At 40.4% G+C, this 19315-nt stretch overlaps 1 protein-coding gene across 4 annotated transcripts in view; it reads left to right on the top strand.

Annotated features, from left to right (window-relative positions):
* numbl (NUMB like endocytic adaptor protein) overlaps positions 1-19315 on the top strand; it is a 70161-nt gene that overhangs the window by 43219 nt on the left and 7627 nt on the right. For all 4 annotated transcript variants that reach the window (XM_082501868.1, XM_082501869.1, XM_082501867.1 and 1 more), the window contains exons 2-7: positions 6546-6696; positions 10197-10271; positions 11571-11645; positions 15620-15760; positions 17840-18047; positions 18157-18426. In XM_082501868.1, coding sequence (XP_082357994.1) covers positions 6571-6696; positions 10197-10271; positions 11571-11645; positions 15620-15760; positions 17840-18047; positions 18157-18426 — 895 coding nt within the window. In that variant the 5' untranslated portion in view covers positions 6546-6570. The remainder of the gene's footprint in view (positions 1-6545; positions 6697-10196; positions 10272-11570; positions 11646-15619; positions 15761-17839; positions 18048-18156; positions 18427-19315) is intronic.

The raw sequence follows: 19315 nt of genomic DNA, 5'->3' as shown, positions 1-19315 counted from the left end.
TCAGCTGCCACTGTACATCAGCCTGTACAAATTCCTAATCTCGACAGAAGGGAGCAGTTTTGATGCATTTAAACCTCCACGCTTACAGGAAAGCTGCCTCCACAGTGTATACAGCACTCCACTGATCTGTATCTGCTCTTCCCAGAGAGGCTCTGCTTTAGATTTGTTCGCAGTAACTACTACACCTTAGGGTATAAATGTTTCATATAGCTTCAGACGAGGGAGCGCAAACTCAGTTTGTACATTTTAAGTTTTTACAAGTGTTTGAGCTCTGGTTCTTTCTTTTTCTGACAAGCGTTGCTGTTCTTTTTTCTCCGTTTTTGAAATGCAAAGACTTTGGGGATGTGAAAGTTTAAGTTTAAATATTTAATTTAGCAGTGTTATGATTAAAACCTAATATTTGGCCATTTTAAAATCCGATAATCTGATATGTATCGTCCGATTATTATTTTTTCAGACACATTCAAAAACAGATTTCCCTATTTATTCAATGACAGTCTGTGTAACTCTGCTTGGATCGGTTAGTTCTTGTGTGTGGGGTTTTTTTTGTGTGTTTTTTTTTTTTTAGTGTTCCTAGTTGCAGGGTGGCCTGGTGTACAAACTATGCATCGTAAACACTCTTTACTTTTTAAATTTCCCCTTATTGTTATAAATGGTGACACAAATAGATCAGCAAATAGCTAATAGCAGCTGGAAATACTGGCCAGGCTTTAGTTGTTGTAGTTTGTTGTCGAGGTGGGATCCAATGTTTGCGTTGGTTAAGAGGTCGCTAATGGGTCACCATGTCCAAGATTTCTGTAGTAACTAACTGCATTCAGGTATCAAAACTAGGGAGTTTTTTGTTTGTTTAATTTTGTTTAAATGAACCAATATTGTTATAGGTCTGTGGAGCAAACAATACAGGAATTTTCCCAGATAGCTTGTTGTAATTCACAGTAAGAATGAAATATTGGATATAAGAGTAAGTTCAAGTACTTTACTGAACATACTGAAAATCCTGCAGGGACGGAGTTGTTTCCAGGAAGTAACAAAGGCTTAGAGACGCACAAAACACACTCTCTGTATCTGTATCCTTCTCCCTCATAAACATACATAGTCCTGCTTAGATTATTAAAACACTGCACTGCATCCCGTCCTGGGACAAACTTCAGTCTAAATACAAGTGCCCTGGTTTATGTCCGCTGCATCACACTCCTTTATACTTTAATCACACACACACACACACCACCTGTCACTTTCAGGGAGTATGAGACACAGAGAGACATACTTGGGGATAATAGTAATGGTAGTATGTGTCAGTGTCTCTATGTGGGTCACTCAGTGTCAGTGTGTGAAGTCTGCAGGGACCACAAACTGGGTCAGTTTTTACTGCGTGTGTGCGCATCGTGTCAGCATAATGTGCCTGCACCCGATGTGTTTGCTGATTTATGCAAACATTACCTATTAGGGTAATGTTTTCATTGTTTTGGTTTGGAGCAGAAAAGCTGGCTGCCGACCCAACACCACCATATTACAATTTCTTAGCAGAGAAATTCCTTTTCAAAGGTAAATACGTAGGACTTCAGCTGTGGGATAGTATCTGCACTTATTACACTTTATACTCTTTAACACTGAAGGGAATCGTGAAGGCAGGAAAACATTCTAAGCTCATAAACTTGAGAATGCTTGCATATTGCACAAACACTATGCTAATTATGCTGCAGTCACACTTGGGAAAACGAAATTATTACGAAAGTGTGCAATGCACTTGCGATATCTTTGCCGTTGATGTGGTTGCTCTGCAGATGGTGATCGTGTCTGCAAGCACTCACAGTCAGTTAGCATTTTCAGAGTCACTTTGGTGGATCAAGACGGTCATAAAACAGCGATAAGATGGAGTTCAGATGGAGCATGGTCATCTTCTTGGGGAACCAGTCTGTCGCTCCAACTACTTGTGAATCTGTCCCAAAAATTTTTACTGCAATATCCGGAAAACCGGTGAGAGTTTTCCTAATTGCAAGGAGGTTGCTGTCCTATTTTTACTCTAGTGTGACTGAGCCAATGGGATAACATGCATGAGCTGAACTTTGTAGGGACACATCTGTGTTTAGACTAAAAAAGCTTAGGTAATATTCATGTTTTGTTGGCCGTGCTTAAAAAAAAAGCAAGTTTAAAGAGTTATCAAAAATCCAACCATTATGCAGATCATTTCGAACTTATGTAACACAACTGACATGGCTGTTTGCAATTACAATGTGATTACTGAGTTTAGGACCAGTAATGTATGTGTTGTAATTTGTTAACCCACTGTGGAGGTTATAACCCACCCATCTTTTCAGAGTATAATACACTCTCGCTCCTGCATGCTGCTGTGGTAATAGAGACCTTTGATACTTTCCCATTCCACTATGACTTTAAAGTTGTGAGTCATACTCGCAGCTTTAGCGAAACACCTCAGCGTCTTATTTGCACAGCCAAAGAGCCAAAGCCGGACTTTAGTAGAGTGGGTACAGTGTGTCCAGATAAAGTGGTCAGCACTGTGATGACTAAGCCATGGCAATACTCTGTTACTGCACTCACAAAGATAAACACGCTTAAACACACACACACACACACTGGAGACTTGCTCCACCTCTCTATGTCCATTCCTAGTTTCTTTGGAGCTCCACACACATATGGCTTTCCGTAATACGAGGTGGCAGTGAGTCATTGTGTGTGTGTGTGTGTGGTAACATCACCGCTCTCACCCCTACTCCTCTTCTTGTTTGAGCTGTGTTTTTCTTGAGCATCTGGTTGAGGAGATGTGTGAGGGAGGAGTATGTCCCATTTTGCCAAAATCTCTGGGCCGATGTTGAACACGGAACATCTGGATCAGGGAGGGACGTTACGTGTGTGTGTGTGTGTGTGTGTGTGTGTGTGTGTGTGTGTGTGAAAGAGAGGCATTGTGCCAAAGAAATCAATCGGAGTCACATCTGGCAGGCACAAAACGCAGCTGGACGCACAAGCAGTCTTAACACAGATCATGTGTTGTTAATACAGAGGTGAGACAAATACAAGACATTTGTAATATACATATATTCGGGAACGTGCTGTTATTACTGATAATTATAGTGAATCCCACGCACGCATAACCACCAACCATCTCACAGTTAAAATACCAACTTAAGCCGGAGCAAGATGTAAAAATTCTTTTCACCACATTTATTAGTCTGTACGCGTAGGCTAGCTCTTCACACATTCGCATCGGCAGAGCTGCAGACGTTTAGCTTCGGGCTCGTTTTTGCGCCTGTCTCCGCATCTTTTTTGATCAAGAGGAGATCTGCAGTGTAAGTAACAGTTAAGAAGAAGGAATAGGGAGGACCAGAGTAGGAGGTCGGCTCGGGTGAAAGAAATTTCCACGACATAACATCATATGGCCGTAAGTTGTCCTGCTTGCCATCTCCCCAACAATACATTCCAGATGGCTGCAAACTCAAACACTAAACTGGGAACAACTATGTGCTTTTTTGGCACCGGGCCTCTTGTTTGTGTAGGCTACACTGAAGTGCTTACGAGTTTTGCGTGGGTTCATAAAGGGAGTGGGATTTAATTTGTGCCATTGATTTATAGATTTATTTTGATGCTCGCCAACCCACCCCCTCTGTCTGGCTCTCATCTTTTTTCCCCCCTCACTGCAGATGGTTCTAGTTTTGCAGGGCTAGGTCACAGCTATGCAACGACTTCACCATTTCAATGTTTGGCAGTTTCACGGCCCTAATGTGTCTCTCTATTATTAAATGTTTACTACCAGATAGTTTTGTTCATTTCACGCCACCGTGCACATCATGAGAAAGCCCATCAACCTGCGTTCACCTGTATTTTCATTGTAGCCTGGATGAGTTCATTTAGTGCTTTGACTTAGATGAGAAAACTGATACCAATGAATATTATCTTTCCAATAAATAATTACAGCAAGCAGCAGGTTAGTGAACGCTAAAGTTACACTAGAGAAAACAATAGAGGGAGACCAAGGCGCAGCTAAAATTATTGCAGCTGTGTGGACTGAACTTCTCTTGAATCCAGAATAAGAAGCATCCACTCATTATATGTGATGCTGCTGTGTAAAATATGTGAAACCGTCGATGAAAACTTCATGTAGAAATTCAAAATGGAGAACTTCCTTCAGGGTCCAGGGCGTGGATCCAAGAGGAATTTTTTTTTTTTGTGTCTTATGACACGTGTGTACCAAATTTTATATATGTGTTAAATTCGTATAAGGTTTGGAATTTTAAGGGACCAATAAAATAAGTCAATTCACTCGCGACCTAACACGAGCAACATTTCAAGAGTTTTCAATCATGTTTAGGTTCTCAAATATGCAGTTCATTTTTATATTTAATATAACTGAGCAGATACCCTACTTACCATTGGATAAGCAGTTGGGTTTTTTAAAAATGTATTTACTAATGCATTTTTAAAAAATCTGCATTATTGCTGGATGTTGCTCTCTCTGACTTTCGGCCCTCATGCTTGTAGTGTACTGACCTGTGAATCTGTTAAGCTACTCTACTCCCACACAATTCCCTTTTTATTAAGACTAGACGATGGATGATGAACAGGATCATTTAGTGTATTATAACTCCAATTCTCTCACCTCAGTACTTCATTCCTCTCTTTTCCCAGTAGTTTTATCTCATATTTTCAAAAAACTTGTCCCAGTATCCTTGGTTCATTTCTGCGTCTCTCCCATGTGGTTTGCCATCGGATGCCAGTGCCATTCGCTCACTACTCCTCCCCCGCTGTCCTAGACCATATGAGGGTGTCCTGTATTCCTTACCCAGTACTTCCTTTACTGGGTCTGTTAATTTACAGGGTCCTTTTACTCATGCCAGACATGAGTTAAGCCACCCCAGCCCCCTTCTACCTCTGCTGTGAGGCGTTATGTAAAGCTCTGTAACCCCTTCGCTCACGCCCGTTCACACCTGCTGCAGCAGTGCTGGGGGCGTGCCAGCCAGGTGCCAGTCAGCTGGCACTTTTCCCACATATGAGCGGCACAAACCTCGACATGTGCGGCGAGCTGCAGATGGGCTTGTGGGTATGTTTTGTCTGTGTATGTGTGTATGAGTATCTACTCTTGGCAGATGGCACATGCCTCACATGCCAGACATGAGTAAAGCCACTTGAGCTGTTGCATTTGAATACTCTGCATTACACAGGGAGTGTGTGTGGTGCACAAGAATGGCGAATTGCAAACACACTTCCGGTACACCAGTCTTTGGCAGCATTACCATCAGGGTGGCAGCAATTATGAGAAGTGACGTGTCCGACTATATATTGAGTATAAATTTGGCCCCGTGGTGGTAGAGCTGAGAGAAGCGTTCTGCCCTTCAGTGTTGAGATCACCACTTTACATATGGACATCGTATGTCTTCAGTGTAAGATTAATGTGCTCTCTTACCCTGTAAAAGCTGGAATGCCGATTTATGGATCATCCAAATGGTAAGCGAATAAAACAAGCTCGATCTTTACTCTTATTAATCCAAGATATATGGAAGAATACGACATGAGATAAGCATTTCTAATATATTGTTATCTTATAGTAATAATTTTATGCAAGCCTTTTTTTCTAGCACTCTTCCTGGTTTGATATTGCAGATTTACAAACTGGGCCTTGCTCGTGTATCTCTAAGCAGATCCCTTATACTGTGTAGAGAAAAGAGACCAGTTGTGTTCAGAGATTGAGGACAAGAAAAACAGAATAGACTGACTGCTTAGTCCAATTTGAAACTTTTGACTTGGACAACAAGGAAGCTGATGATGCAGTTAATTTAGTCAATAAAGACAAAGGACTCAAATGAGGAAAGAGGTGTTTTTATTGTACTTCAGATGTCCTGTTGAAGCTGGGATGTGAGTGTGGAGGAATGAAAACAGTAATTTTTTTTTTAAAGCAGGTCATGTTTTGATGGCATCATGTTTCATTATGCTGGGAAATTAGCACGCGCTAAACAGGCCAGCGGGCTGAATGGTCTAATTAGGGAGCGGAGGGAGGATTGTTCACAGGAGGAGTGGAGAGCACACATGTGTGCTGATTAGCATGCGCTCAGCATTCTTGGTGTTTCTTCGAGAGATGAAAGCGTGCCCGGTGCTTTTGTGTTCATTAATGTTCTACCTGTGCGATTTGTACAGCCTGCGTCTGAATGGAGAATCAATGGAGCATTGTGATGGGAAGTGTTTGTGGCACTGATGTACTGACTGCCTTGTTAGAGATGATTATAACTTAATGAGCTCCAGCCAATCAACGAAATCATTCCCACTTCTCTCATAATACCATATGAAATACAGGACTCTGGTTTCTCTCAAGTGGCATTTCATTCAATTATAGTTTGGCACTTTTGCATTTAAATATTTTTTTAATGTGCCTGACTATTTAATTGCTATTAAATGAATGTAATTTAAAAAAAAATATTGTTCTGTGCTTGTGGTAATGACACTCAGGTGGTTGTCATTTTTCCTTTGTTGAGTACAGAGATACTCTATGGCCTTCCAGTTTTCCGCAACTAAACTTGCATCCCTTTCTGTGTCTGCAGTACCAGGGAGCACGTGACCCCGGAGATGAACAAGCTTCGTCAGAGCCTGAGGAGGAAGAAGCCCACCTATGTGCCAGAGGCCAGCAGACCGCATCAATGGCAGGCTGACGAGGAGGCTGTACGCAAGGGCAAATGCAACTTTGCTGTTCGGGTAAGTATCTACAGTCGATATTCAGTTAATCTAAGCCCAATTAATTTATTTTCTTCTTTCTTTCTTTCTTTTAAGCTCCTAGGACCTGGCGTCCACATATGTGGACATCACATTTTTGGTTGTCTAGACCAAAGTACAAAATCTTGCTCTACAAGGGCCTGATATCCACATACGAGGCCATTATACTGCCTCTGTTTCATCAAAATTTAAAACAAATATCCTCATATGTGGCTCGCATTTTTTTTAGAAACAAAAATTAGGTTAAAAAAAAAATCTGGTGGTTCTTTGTTTTTACATTCATCAGATCCCAATATGCCCAAATATCAAAGAGAAATTTAAAATGCATACCATGAAAGAGTTTGGGTCTTAGGAGGTTAATGTTAAGTATGAAAAAGCAAGTGAGTTAAGACTATGAGATAATAGTTAGGCAAGATCTTATGTGCTAGCAGTGATGCTGGCTAGTGGAGCTGCTCAGAGCGAGCCTCAACTAAAATAGCCTTATCACAAAAACACAAAATGAGATCACATTTTTACACAAACTGATTGTTGAACTAGACAAGATGGCACCGAATATGCCAGTAATATCAGCCATGTCCTAAATACTTTCAGCACAATCGAAAGCTATATTTACTCTCTTATAGATATCAGAGGGCGGGAAATTACCTAAAGAAAACAAAACCTTTTTTTAAAGTCAAGATGCAAACATGTTTATCTCTGTTATAATGTTGGGGTTTTAAGTGGCTATTTAATGAATTGCATTTTGCCTTTGCTTTGTTTTTAAGCCCCGGAGACTGGCCCTTATTAATAAGTAAAGTCAGTGCTGTATAAATGCATTCAGCAATAAAGGGTGCACAAGATTCTCACGTAATTATCACTTTATCTTAGCAGTGCGGTCTGTTAGTTTTAATGCAAAGCTAAGCTAGTTGTTTGCTGCCACCAGCTTTTTTGAAGTCTGAATATTATCTGAATTACAAAAATAAATAAATAAATAAATATATATATGACAGACATATATGACAGAAAAAAAGTGCTGTCAGTGTTAATCTCGTTAAAATGATGTTAACGCCATAACCGCATTAACGCGGCAAATCTCTGTTAGCGAGTTAACGCGGATTGTGCCTGGGCCGGACAGCGCTAATGCGTTGACGCCGTCCAGCCCCACGCACGAGATTAATGCTGACAGCACTAATAACAATAGCATAAATCCTATTATTTCTATTTTGTTCATATTATTACAGTACCTAAAGAAAGCAAATATACTTTTTAATGTAATGCCTATGGTTAGGCTGTGTGATACAGTTCAGGATACTTTGGCTCTGACCTTTGATCTTTATAAGAACCATCAGTAGTAAAGCACTGATCCATATTCTACCTCAGTAGCTGAATGCCTCCCATGCCATGAATGCAAAAAAGGGCCGTCATTAATGGGCCAATTTACTGATAACAAGCTCCGTTCTGAGCATGTACTGTATGGCCATCCTTGAGAGCTAAAGTGATTTGTAGAAGGGCTGGAGAGAGAATGAGGGAGGGAGATGGAAACCAGAGAAAGAGGAGTGACGATGAGGTAAGGTTATAGATTACAGAGAGCACAGGAAATGACAAGGTGAGGAATGAGGGCGCACAGAGGGTAAGGAGAGACATTTTCAGATTTGAAATGAGAGATAGATAGGACCAGATAAGATAAGTGAAAGGAAAGAAAGACCGCAGACTGAATGGACCAGGAGAGAAATACAAAGCAAAAAGATAAAGGCAACAAAGAAAGCTGAGAGTATAAGAAAAGGCTTCGTGTGGGGCTGAGGCTAATGGAAAACGGTTCTGATGGTAATGGTCCAAAGAGCTAGCGATGAGATGGGCACTGAAGTGGAGCTCAGAGCTTTAGCAAGAGATGTAAGCATAAAAGCCTCTGTCTCTTTATATGTTGTTTTTACCTCCATGCTCGCTCAGCCATCTTTTTTTTTTCAGTGCTTTCTCAGTGTTTTTTAAATTCTAAATGAGTCACGAACTATTAATGCCTTTTCAAAAGCATTTGAACTGTAGCTACCAAAAGAATACGTGTCAGCTCAGCTCACTGCTGAAAGAAACGTTGTTTTTGCAAACTAAAGACTGTGGGATAAAATGGCCCATTGGAAGATTTGCCTGGTGCCTCTCATACTTTACGTTATAGAGCATATGAAGCTCTAGATAACCTTACTTATGTTTTGACTTCAATTTGTGTGTAATGGTCATCATTATTTTTATTTTTTCTCTAACAACACGTCTTATTTTAGTAATATATCCAGTTAGCAAGCTAGCAAAGTAAAATAACAGCTGCCAACTGTGATAGTGTGGCAGACCAAACTATGTTAGCTCAGCCATTGTGACATTAACAATATTAGCCTGTTTGACATTTTAAAAAGAGGGCAGACACCCCCTCTTTCACAGGTAACATTGACACTAATATAATTCCTGTTGTTTACTATCACAAAATAGTCAGAGTATTTGTTAAGGCAAGTCACAAAATCTAGCTCAGCTCATAGTAAATGGTACATGGGCTGGTTCCTATATTGCACTTTTCTACTCTACTGGAGCACTCAAAGTGCTAACAATTGCTGATTTCAAGCCAGCCCACATCAGCTGATGCTTCAATTTATTGTTTGCTTTTGTCTTTTGGAAAGTCTCATAGAAGGCACTTCTTATAAGCTACTTTACATACATACCCTTGCTGCTTTCTCTGCAAGCCACTTTGCAACCTGCCTTCTTGGCATATTTTCTTTCAGTTCGTTCTTCTCATACCTTTTAAATAACTTAAATAGCTGCCAAAAACAACAAAAACTTAGTAGATGAAAATCAGTGCTATATATTTAAATGTAATGCAGAGTTGCCTACGTAACATCACAGTTGCTAATTATCCTTTTATGGACAAAGGTGAGTTGAAATTCAATGAGAATGAAGCAAAATAGTGATGGGGTGTGAGAGATGTTAAATAATCGATCCCACAAAACTTAATTTAAAACTTAATTTATCTCTGTGAAGTTCCTTTATTCAGCTCTCCCAAACCTGAGCTGTAACTAAGAACAAAAACCTTGGAAGTCCATCCTCCAACATCAGGAGTTGATATTAAAGTAAGCTCACAATCCGAGTATTAACTTTGTTTTAATATACAAATTGCACATTTGCAAATTTTTAATTTTTAATTTTTTTGTCTCAAGGGGACCTATATATTTCACTGGCTACGTGTTAGATATCGAATTGATTTTAAACTTGTAATTACTTTAGAAGCCATACGTTATCACATCACTCCTACCTACATTATAGATTTATTCTCGGCTTATGAGCCCAGCTGCTGCCTGTGTTTCTCAGATCAGACCTTCCTGATTGTTTCCAACTGTTTTTTTTTTTGCGTTCACACTATTCACTCCAGCTGAATGAGTTTCATTTGCAAGAAGTTTAAATGAAGAGCCCTGGTGTATCAAACGTTAAAAGGAAAAACCTAAAACCATCTGTTTTTGTTTCGTCTGCAGTACCTGGGGTTGGTGGAGGTGGACGAGTCGAGAGGGATGCACGTATGCGAGGAGGCAGTGAAGAAGCTAAAAGTTGTGAGTAACCCACACACACTTCTAACACACACTTTTTGCTGCATTACTAAAAGTACATTTTGTTGCAGGAAGCTAGTTACAAATATGCACCCAGAGGACTTCAGAAACTTTGCAGAAACTCATTACAGACTCGGTGGCGCAAAGCCAGTGCGCCAGTGTATTGACTGAAGAAATGCACAAATGCACGCACGTTCAATACTTGTTCTTCTTGTTGTTTTCTACTTTTTTACCCCGTTAATTGGTCTCTCTGGTGGGTCCTATTCCATATGTATCTGATGTCACCATAGAAAAGCAAGCAGAAAATGAAACTGGGGCGTACGCATGCTCGTGTAAACACATAGTTTGCCCCCCTGGGAAGCTGGATTCGGACAGGGAGCGTGTGAACAGAGTGACTCAGACTGGCCGGTGTCAGACAGCCACACACACACAGACACACACTTGAGGTTGTAGAAAGGACAGGCGTGTACAACACAGTTTTCATGTTATTTCTCTGCTACTGCTTTTCTTGACAAACTAATATCAAACTGCACTTTTCTTTAAAATCTAGAGTACCACATTTTCAGCTTGGAATCTGCATTTTCTATCTTATCCCCAGGGAGGCATGTAACTGTATAACTTTATATAACAATTTACAGAAAATCCCTAAAACTCTTCAATTTGTTTTGCTCCATTCTCTATCAACACCAACATCTTTCTCTCTGCATTTGCTCAAGCTAAAATATTTCTCCCAGAGTTCCACTCTGGCTCCACCTCATCATTTAGCCTCTTCTTCCCTCCATCATTTGTCAGATTCTTCACCTTCATTCTTGCTCCCTCGTTCTTTTTGTCAGTGGGATTATGCAAAAATGGGGCTCCTTATCGCGTCGCTGTGGGTTTCAAAGCCATTTCCTGCAGAGCTCTGACTCTGTTTCCCTTACTCGCACACACAAACTCCGATGCGGATTCGTGTGCATGTGCACGCTCACAGATTCACACAGATTCACACACGAAGCCCTTGCTTTTTCAGTCTGTTTATTTTTAGCATGGCCCATGTTGAGCGTGTTATTAGCGCTGCCTGGTGCCCACCTCTGGCAAAATGATTCGTAGTGCCAGCTGGCACAGTTTTTAGCTGCTCCCGCCTCTCTTTTCTTAACCCTCCACTACCTCATTTATCCCAGGGATGTCATCATTTTACACAACAGCAGGCAAGAATAAAGGTGGCGTTACAGTCTCGCTCATAAGCTTCAAGTACAATTTAATACTGCTACTTGTCTATAAAGGTTTAAATGATTCAGTGCCCCATGTTCTTTGTCTTTCCAGAGCGGGAAAAAGACAGTAAAAGCAGTATTGTGGGTTTCGGCTGATGGACTCAGGGTGGTAGATGACAAAACTAAGGTAAGAAACGCTTATCTATCATGTGTCTCCTTGTTTTGTCCTTCTTTCTATCTCTCTTTTTATCTATGTTATCACTCACCTGACAGCAAGGGCACGGTGCACAGTCGTGCCTTCTTGTTGTCATGTCTACAGTCTTGTCCACACTAGTATTTTATCTGAGTCTTCAGTCTCAGCCTCTCAAGACAGGCAGAGACACAAATAACAGAGTTAGCCTGTCAAAAAGAAGATATAAAGCCCACTAATGCGCTTATTTCCCTCTAATACTTCAATTTGAAACATTTTTTCTTCTTTTTGTTGCTCTCATATTTAGTAAAGGCATGCATATGCCATCCTCAGACCACCAACAAAACTCTCATTCTGTCCTAGTTTGGTGACCCTAACAGAGGGGTCCACTGTGTATCCACTGTGTTGCTCCCAGGCTTTTTTGAGACTCTCTGTGTGTGTGTGTGTGTGTGTGTGTGTGTGTGTGTGTGTGTGTGTGGTATTTCAGAGCTGGCATATGTGACTCATGATTGCTTGCTAAAGGTGCTTAGTGGGGGAGGGAAACTCAAGTAAACACAGACGCACACATGCACTTGAGGAGTGTCTGGCGGCCAGGGAGGCCTCCTACAGTGAGTGCAGCTCGCTGTGGTTCTATTGAAAGCAGAGCACAATAAAGAGCAGCAGAGACAGTGCAGAGAGTAAGCCTGATAGAGCAGCCTCTTTCTTGCTTTACTTTTTTTTTTTCTTTTAATGTGTTTAGAGGCCACACACGACCACACCTCTTCCAGTCTCTCAGTCCCACTCCTCGCCTTCTAACCTTCCTCCTTCCTATTGTCTATCTGTTCTATTGTTGTCTTTCTGTTCTTCAATTCAATCCATTTCATGTCAACTTTATTTACATAGCACCAAATTACAACAACAGTCACCTCAAAGTGATTTATATTGTAAGGTAAAGACCCTACGATAATAGAGAGATATAGGGAGACAGGATGAAAGCTACAGCCAGAGTTTAATAATAACTGCAGAGTGTAGTGTAATGATTAAATGCAGAGTGGTGTGTAAACATATAGAAAGTGAAGAAAGACACTCATTGCATCATGGGAAACCTCCAACAACCTATCTTTATTGCACCATAACTAAGGGAGGATTCAGGGTCACCTGATCCAGCCCTAACTATAAGCTTTATTAAAAAGGAAAGTTTTAAGCCTAATCTTTTAAAAGTAGAGAAGGTTTCTGTCTCCCAAATCCAAACTTGAAGCTCTTCATTGCAGTATTTTTAGCCGGAACAAATATGATATAACACAGCAGAAAAACCCTGGATGCTACCATCAGTAAATATTATCCTGTTTGCTGATAACCTCATAGTAGCTCTTTAACCTTCTAAGACCCGAACTCTTCCACGGCATGCATTTTTAATTTCTCTTTGACATTTGGGCTGATTGGGACCTGATGAATGTAAAAACAAAGAATTAGCAGATTTTTTTTTTTTTACCTAATTTTTGTTTCTAAGAAAAATGAGAGCCACATATGAGGATATTCGTCCTCATATCCACATATGAGGATATTCATTTAAAATGTCGATAGAAGAGTAGCAGTATAATGTCCTCGTAAGTGGATATCAGGCCTTTGTAGAGCAAAATCGAGTATTTTGGTCTAAATAACCCAAAATGTGATGTCCACATATGTGGACGCCAGGTCCTAGGAGGTTAAAGTAATAAAAAACTAATAGAAAAACTAAAATAAACCTATGTATTTGTGAACCATAATCACCATATTTGTTTAAAGATTTACATTGCTGTAACTTTTGGAACTGTAGCAACTGAATAGCTTAAAGCTGAGAGAAGCCAGAAGTGAGGTTTTGGTTTTGTATAAGATTTAATTGCTATAAGTCAGCGTGTTAGCCAGCTTTAACCTTGAAGCTAAAAAACACCAATATCAGCAAAAGAGAAGAAAACGTTAGTTTTGGTGGAGTCACAATAGGTTGTTTTCTTTTGGCTTGCACTTTTGTTTCTCTTCTACCACATTACCTAAACAACAGGTTAATTTAAAATATACCTCACCTTCACTGAAGCTGTAAGGCTGAATACAAATTTAAAGCCCCTAGCTTTTGACTTGTAAGACCTAATTTTGCTTTTATAACATGTGCGTCTCACCCATGCTTAGTGTGTTCACACAGTGATATAACACATTCATTTCAAAGGGCATGTGTTTGAATAGAAATGTGGAAAGAAAAAGCAGGCTCACTCGTCATTTATTAATAAACTCCTGAAACATACTGAACTTGCAAAAGCAAGTTCAGTATGTTTTATATTCAATAATTCATAAAATGGGTTTAAACTTACGTAGGAACATTAGGAATTCTAATTGTGCATATTAAGGTTGTCATTCAGCGCTCTACACAGGGTTTTAGCATCCTTTAGCTCAGTGTTTTTATTTTTCAGCCGGTAAAAATACTAAATTGATGGCGTCTTTTTGCTTTTATAGCAAGAAAAAGCTCTAATATTTTTAGCCAGCTGTACACGCCTTGGCCAACAACAAACAGTGTGCAGACACAGTTAACACACTGAAGCCTGTAAGAGTCAGATATTCCAGTCAGAAGATACTAGAGCCCCAAAAGAGAGAGAAAGGAGAATACTGAACTAACTGTGAGATGACCGAAACGTAATTGTCTGCAACATCTTCACAGGTTAATTACGTGTAAACTATTGATGATAATCATTAAAATAATTTAATACAAGTTTAACTTAATAACTTTTTGTTAGACAATCAGCTTTTATCACTTTCTTCCTGTTTTATTTCATTGCCTGTTCGTAATCCTTGCCATCAGCTAACCTCTGTGAATCAGCTAGTATGCTCTTATTAACAGCCCCACGAGCCTTTATCAGAACCTTTCCCACAGTCTATCAGTATACAGTGGGCTTGTGCATATGTGCGACGTGCATGACCTTCATGATAAATCACCAGCAGAAAGAAAGAGTCAAGTCTTATTCCATTCAGCAGAGTGACTCCTCCGCATAGATGACACAGCCAGAGTCACTGCCGAGCTTTATTCTTCCTTTCACTGATAGAAGGCCGTGGTCTGAGTTACCCACCCCCGCTCACCTCATTACAAATATTCCTCACAAGAGCACAGAGAATTATAAATCCCTAGAAAACACATCAGTACATAAATACAGTATTATGTGTGCGTATTAACACAGAGGAAGTCATTATACCAGTGATGAAGAAACAGACATGTCGGTCTCTGCTCAGCCTTTCACCTCAGTACCAGCATCCCCCTCCATTCACTAATTGGCCCACACTGAATAGGCTGTTATTCTTCTACTTTTTTCTCATCACATCCCTCTTTCCTTTCTTCCCTTTTCCCATCCTCATCCTCCCTCGTCTTCTCCCCTCGTCCGCCCGTCTCTTTGTTCTCTGTGACACAGCAAGGCAGGAAGGGAGTGTGTGGATGAGTGTGTGTGAATCCTCTTTCTGCCTTTTCTTCTTGCTCACGCCTCTTGTTTTTCTTCTTCTTTCTGTTTTTGGTGAGTCAAAGAGGTAAGCTGAAGGCCCCCTTTATGTACACAGAGAAAGACAGTGGCCCCATCTTAGTCTCTTCTATAGTGACTATACATGCTGAAGCCAGCTGAATAACCCTTTTATTGAAGGAAGGGCAAGTTGTGGAAACATTGCAGAGATTAAAAGAGGCTTCGGTGTCATTAGTCTGTAGTCTCTGTCTTTGCTGTCATCAGTGGATGTGTAAATAGGTTTATGGGGGGTTGATGGGGTTAAATGAGGTTAAAAGCAGTGTGTCAAGTATTGGATCGGTCTGTGAGCTAGTGCTCCCAGTATTAAAGTGATATTTCCTGTTTTTCTTCAATTAAGCTGCAGTTAGTTTGAGACCCTTCTACCTGCTGGAACAATTCAATTGGCTTTAGTGTAATACGAGCACAGTCAAATGCAATAATCTCCTCTTACTCTGTCTAATTTCCTTTGCCTGCCTCTCTCAGGACCTCATCGTGGACCAGACCATAGAGAAGGTTTCATTCTGCGCTCCGGACCGTAACTATGACAAGGCCTTCTCCTACATCTGCAGAGATGGGACTACAAGACGATGGATGTGCCACTGCTTCATGGCTCTGAAAGACTCGGTGAGTAGACACTTCCAGATACCCTTTAGGATTTATACGGAAAAATGTCTGTGTTGCTCTAGCTTTTATATATATCAGTGCAAACAATTCTTTCATTTGTGCCCCCCCCTCCTAAAAAAAATAGATCTTGAGGTTTACTTTCAGTATTTTAAAGGGGCTTAAAAACAGGAAGAGATTAGCAGTGGCAACAAGGGACCATAATAATTCAGCAACTTGTATCAACAACAGGTAGTAACGGGCACAGTGCAAGTTTAGTTTTTCAATATAATTTTGATCTCTGCTGTCTAAAAATGCCAGATATTTTCCACTTATGTGAAATAGTGTTTGGTAAAGTTTGGTTTAAACAAAAATAAGACTCATCTATATCATAAAGCCATTTACGCACTCTGGATTTTGTCAAGAGAATCGGGTCTGGACATACACAACTGGATAACTCCACTGCTGAATTAGGTAAAGGTGCCATCTGTATGTATATTGTATGGATATTTGTTAGGAAGCATGTATCCCCCATCAGGTAATGTCTATAGATGGCTACATGAGTGCTTTGGATGTTTCCATTTTCTTATGTAGACATACAGCATTAAGTCACACAAGATACTTGGATCCCAGTTCTAAATTTAATTTATTTACATTGTTAAAATGTCTGGAGGGGGTTTTTCGTAGCTCTTTTTTTTAAAATAACAAATCACCGAATAAAAATAAACAGACATTTTACTGAAAATACATCTTCAGTTGTTTTTCATATATTAACACGCATTGCAATCTGTCTGTTAGATTTGTATTGTTTATTGTCATTTATGCTTAGAAATATTTAACCATATATGCTTAGAGGTGTGTAATCGATTGTGTAGTGATAGGATGTGTGATCCTTATTAGTCTGCAAAGACTTTGTGTGCATTCCAGAATGTTCTGGCATTCACACCAACATCCTGGGAGCATGGGAGAGGTTGTACCTTCTCTTATTGTTTTATGGTAGGATAAACAAAGCTATATCTGTTTTAGTCTAAGTGCCTTTTGTTTAGATGAACTGCTGGACTTCCAGATCAGCAGGTTTAGGGAAGTCATTTATGGGGTCACACTCTGACCCCACACACACACACATACTTACACAACGCACAAGCAAGGTACTCTTTGTTTGTATGTACACGTCATATGTTAATGAACCTATGTATATTCATGTACCTCAATAAAAGAGCAGTGTTACGGGGGAGTAGATGAGAGCAACTGGGGTCGAGCGAAGGAAAGGCATTTGTCCAGTTCTCTCCCGTGCACGAGAAACATAAAGAACTTTGCCTACTCGTGTCTTGCTTTGCTGTGTAATTAAATTATCTTGAACGTTCCAGCGAATAGGTTTAAGCTACAAACCTATCACTGTCAAAAAGGTAAACATAAACACAACCCACTCTGTGACAGGTGTCTCAAAATACAGCTGTAGCCAATTAAATGATTGTTTATGAATTTTCTCTACCTGTCGCTAAAATAGTGTCACTGGAATGACCTTGGGATAAGCCGACTGAAATTTAAAGACATCTGCGATAGAACGAGTGCTGGCATAGTATAATGTGGTTCTAAACCCCACAGTGGTTTCATCAAGTTAGACGGCGAGTTGGATTATTAATGTGGATGGAAGAGGACGCAGCACAGACCTGGGGGATTAGGAGAAGGGATTAGATAGAAGCCAGTGGAGTTATCTGCCCATTTGTGTCTCTCTCCATTTCCACCGTACAATATCCATAACTGTGTGCTCATCTTAAACTGGACTCTCTGTTCTGTAATTGCCGTGGCTGTCTTTGTATAAGAAAGAAGCTAAGACAAGCAGCCAGTGTACCAGGGATGGAAAATATTAATGGCTCAGTGTAAAATGCCCTCTGAAATGATTTGCTTTCAGAGGGATAACTTACTTTGACTTTTACTGATATAAAAGTTTCTTTGCAATCCTAAAGAAACTCTATTATGCACAAATACAGAAAAAGGCATTTCAAAATATATATGATAAATCATGATGTTTTGGGACAAGGGAAAGTGTGCAAATGTGTTTTAATGCTGTTTTTCCCCCCTCTCTATTTGTTTTTGCATCAGGGGGAGAGACTGAGCCATGCAGTGGGTTGTGCCTTTGCTGCTTGCCTGGAGAGGAAGCAGCGCAGAGAGAAGGAGTGTGGTGTGACGGCTTCGTTTGATGCTAGTCGCACCTCGTTTGTGCGAGAGGGCTCCTTCCGCGCCAATTCCTCCTGCAGCCAGCAGGGCAGCAGTAGTGAGCGAGAGGACAAGCTGCAAGAGAAAAGGAAAGGTAGAAGTTTTTTTTTCTTTTTTAGCTGCATAGGCAACAATAGCACCATGATATTTACATAAAAACTGTCCTGAACAGCAGTAATTATCGTAATCCCTTCTTCTTCCAGACCAGCCCTCTATCATGCCGGCCCTTCCACCTGGCACCGCCTCCCCACCCGAGGGTGCGGCCTCCCCTATGGAGCGACCAGAACCAGGCGGGCCTCATGCCATCCCCCGCCGCCACGCGCCCATTGAACAGCTGGTGCGTCAAGGCTCATTCCGAGGATTTCCGGCCCTCAGTCAGAAGAATTCTCCCTTCAAGAGGCAGCTGTCACTCCGTCTCAATGATCTGCCATCCACACTACAACGCAAGACAGATTTCGAGACCAAGAACCCTGGTGAGTGGAAACGTTTTTGATGTTATACTGACAAATGTTGACATCTGCTGACCTCCTGACCCCAGTCCTGTTTTGATAGAGGCTGAAGTTCACAACATTGGAATGTGGGGTAGGGCGACAAAAACTACAGCGCTGTTCCTTCGAAGCATGAGTTTATATCTGTGCCCAATTCACACTTTCGTCATAATAATAAATTTGGTTTTAGTGACTGAATAATAAAGACTATGAGAAGGTAGCACGTGTTTTGATAGGTTAGTAGGTTTAGAAATGTCTAAATGTGTGTTGGATGTGTAATCAAAATGATTGTTCCGCAGTCACACAAACTATATTTTTCATGCTGACATATCATTAATTTAGATGACATTCAGTGATGGCCATCATTTACAGGGCTCTAGACTAACTTTTTGCCATGGTTGCACTGGTGCGCCTAAAAATAAAATTTAGGCGCACCAGCACAAAATTTAGGCGTACAAGCACAAAAGTTAGGCGTACCCAAATTTTTAAACTGCATTACTTAACACCGCAGTTTTACATGTTCACGTTTTTTTTTATTTGTAAATGATTAACTAACAACCTTTCAAAATGATTAACTTGACACCCCCTTTGCTGCCCAAATTAACAGCAGCTCCATCAGCCCCCATAGCAATGATTTTATCCAACCAGTTACTGCACTGGTCCCCAAGAGCAGCAAATGCTTTCTTTGAGGCAGCATAAATTCCTAAACAAATTTAAAAAAAATACCATTTACTTATCAGATCAAGAGTTTACAATGCAGTCTTTTTCAGTTTGAGTTTCTATATTCATGTATTATTGCTATGTTTAATTTTCAATGATAAGAACATGCTAGATATGGTTAATTCAGTAACACGACGTAATATTATTAATCATA

This window comes from Aulonocara stuartgranti (assembly GCF_965226115.1).
Source record: "Aulonocara stuartgranti genome assembly, chromosome: 14".
Lineage (NCBI taxonomy): Eukaryota > Metazoa > Chordata > Actinopteri > Cichliformes > Cichlidae > Aulonocara > Aulonocara stuartgranti.
The sequence above is the reverse complement of the archived record's forward strand: the minus strand, read 5'-3'. Positions and strand labels throughout refer to the sequence as shown.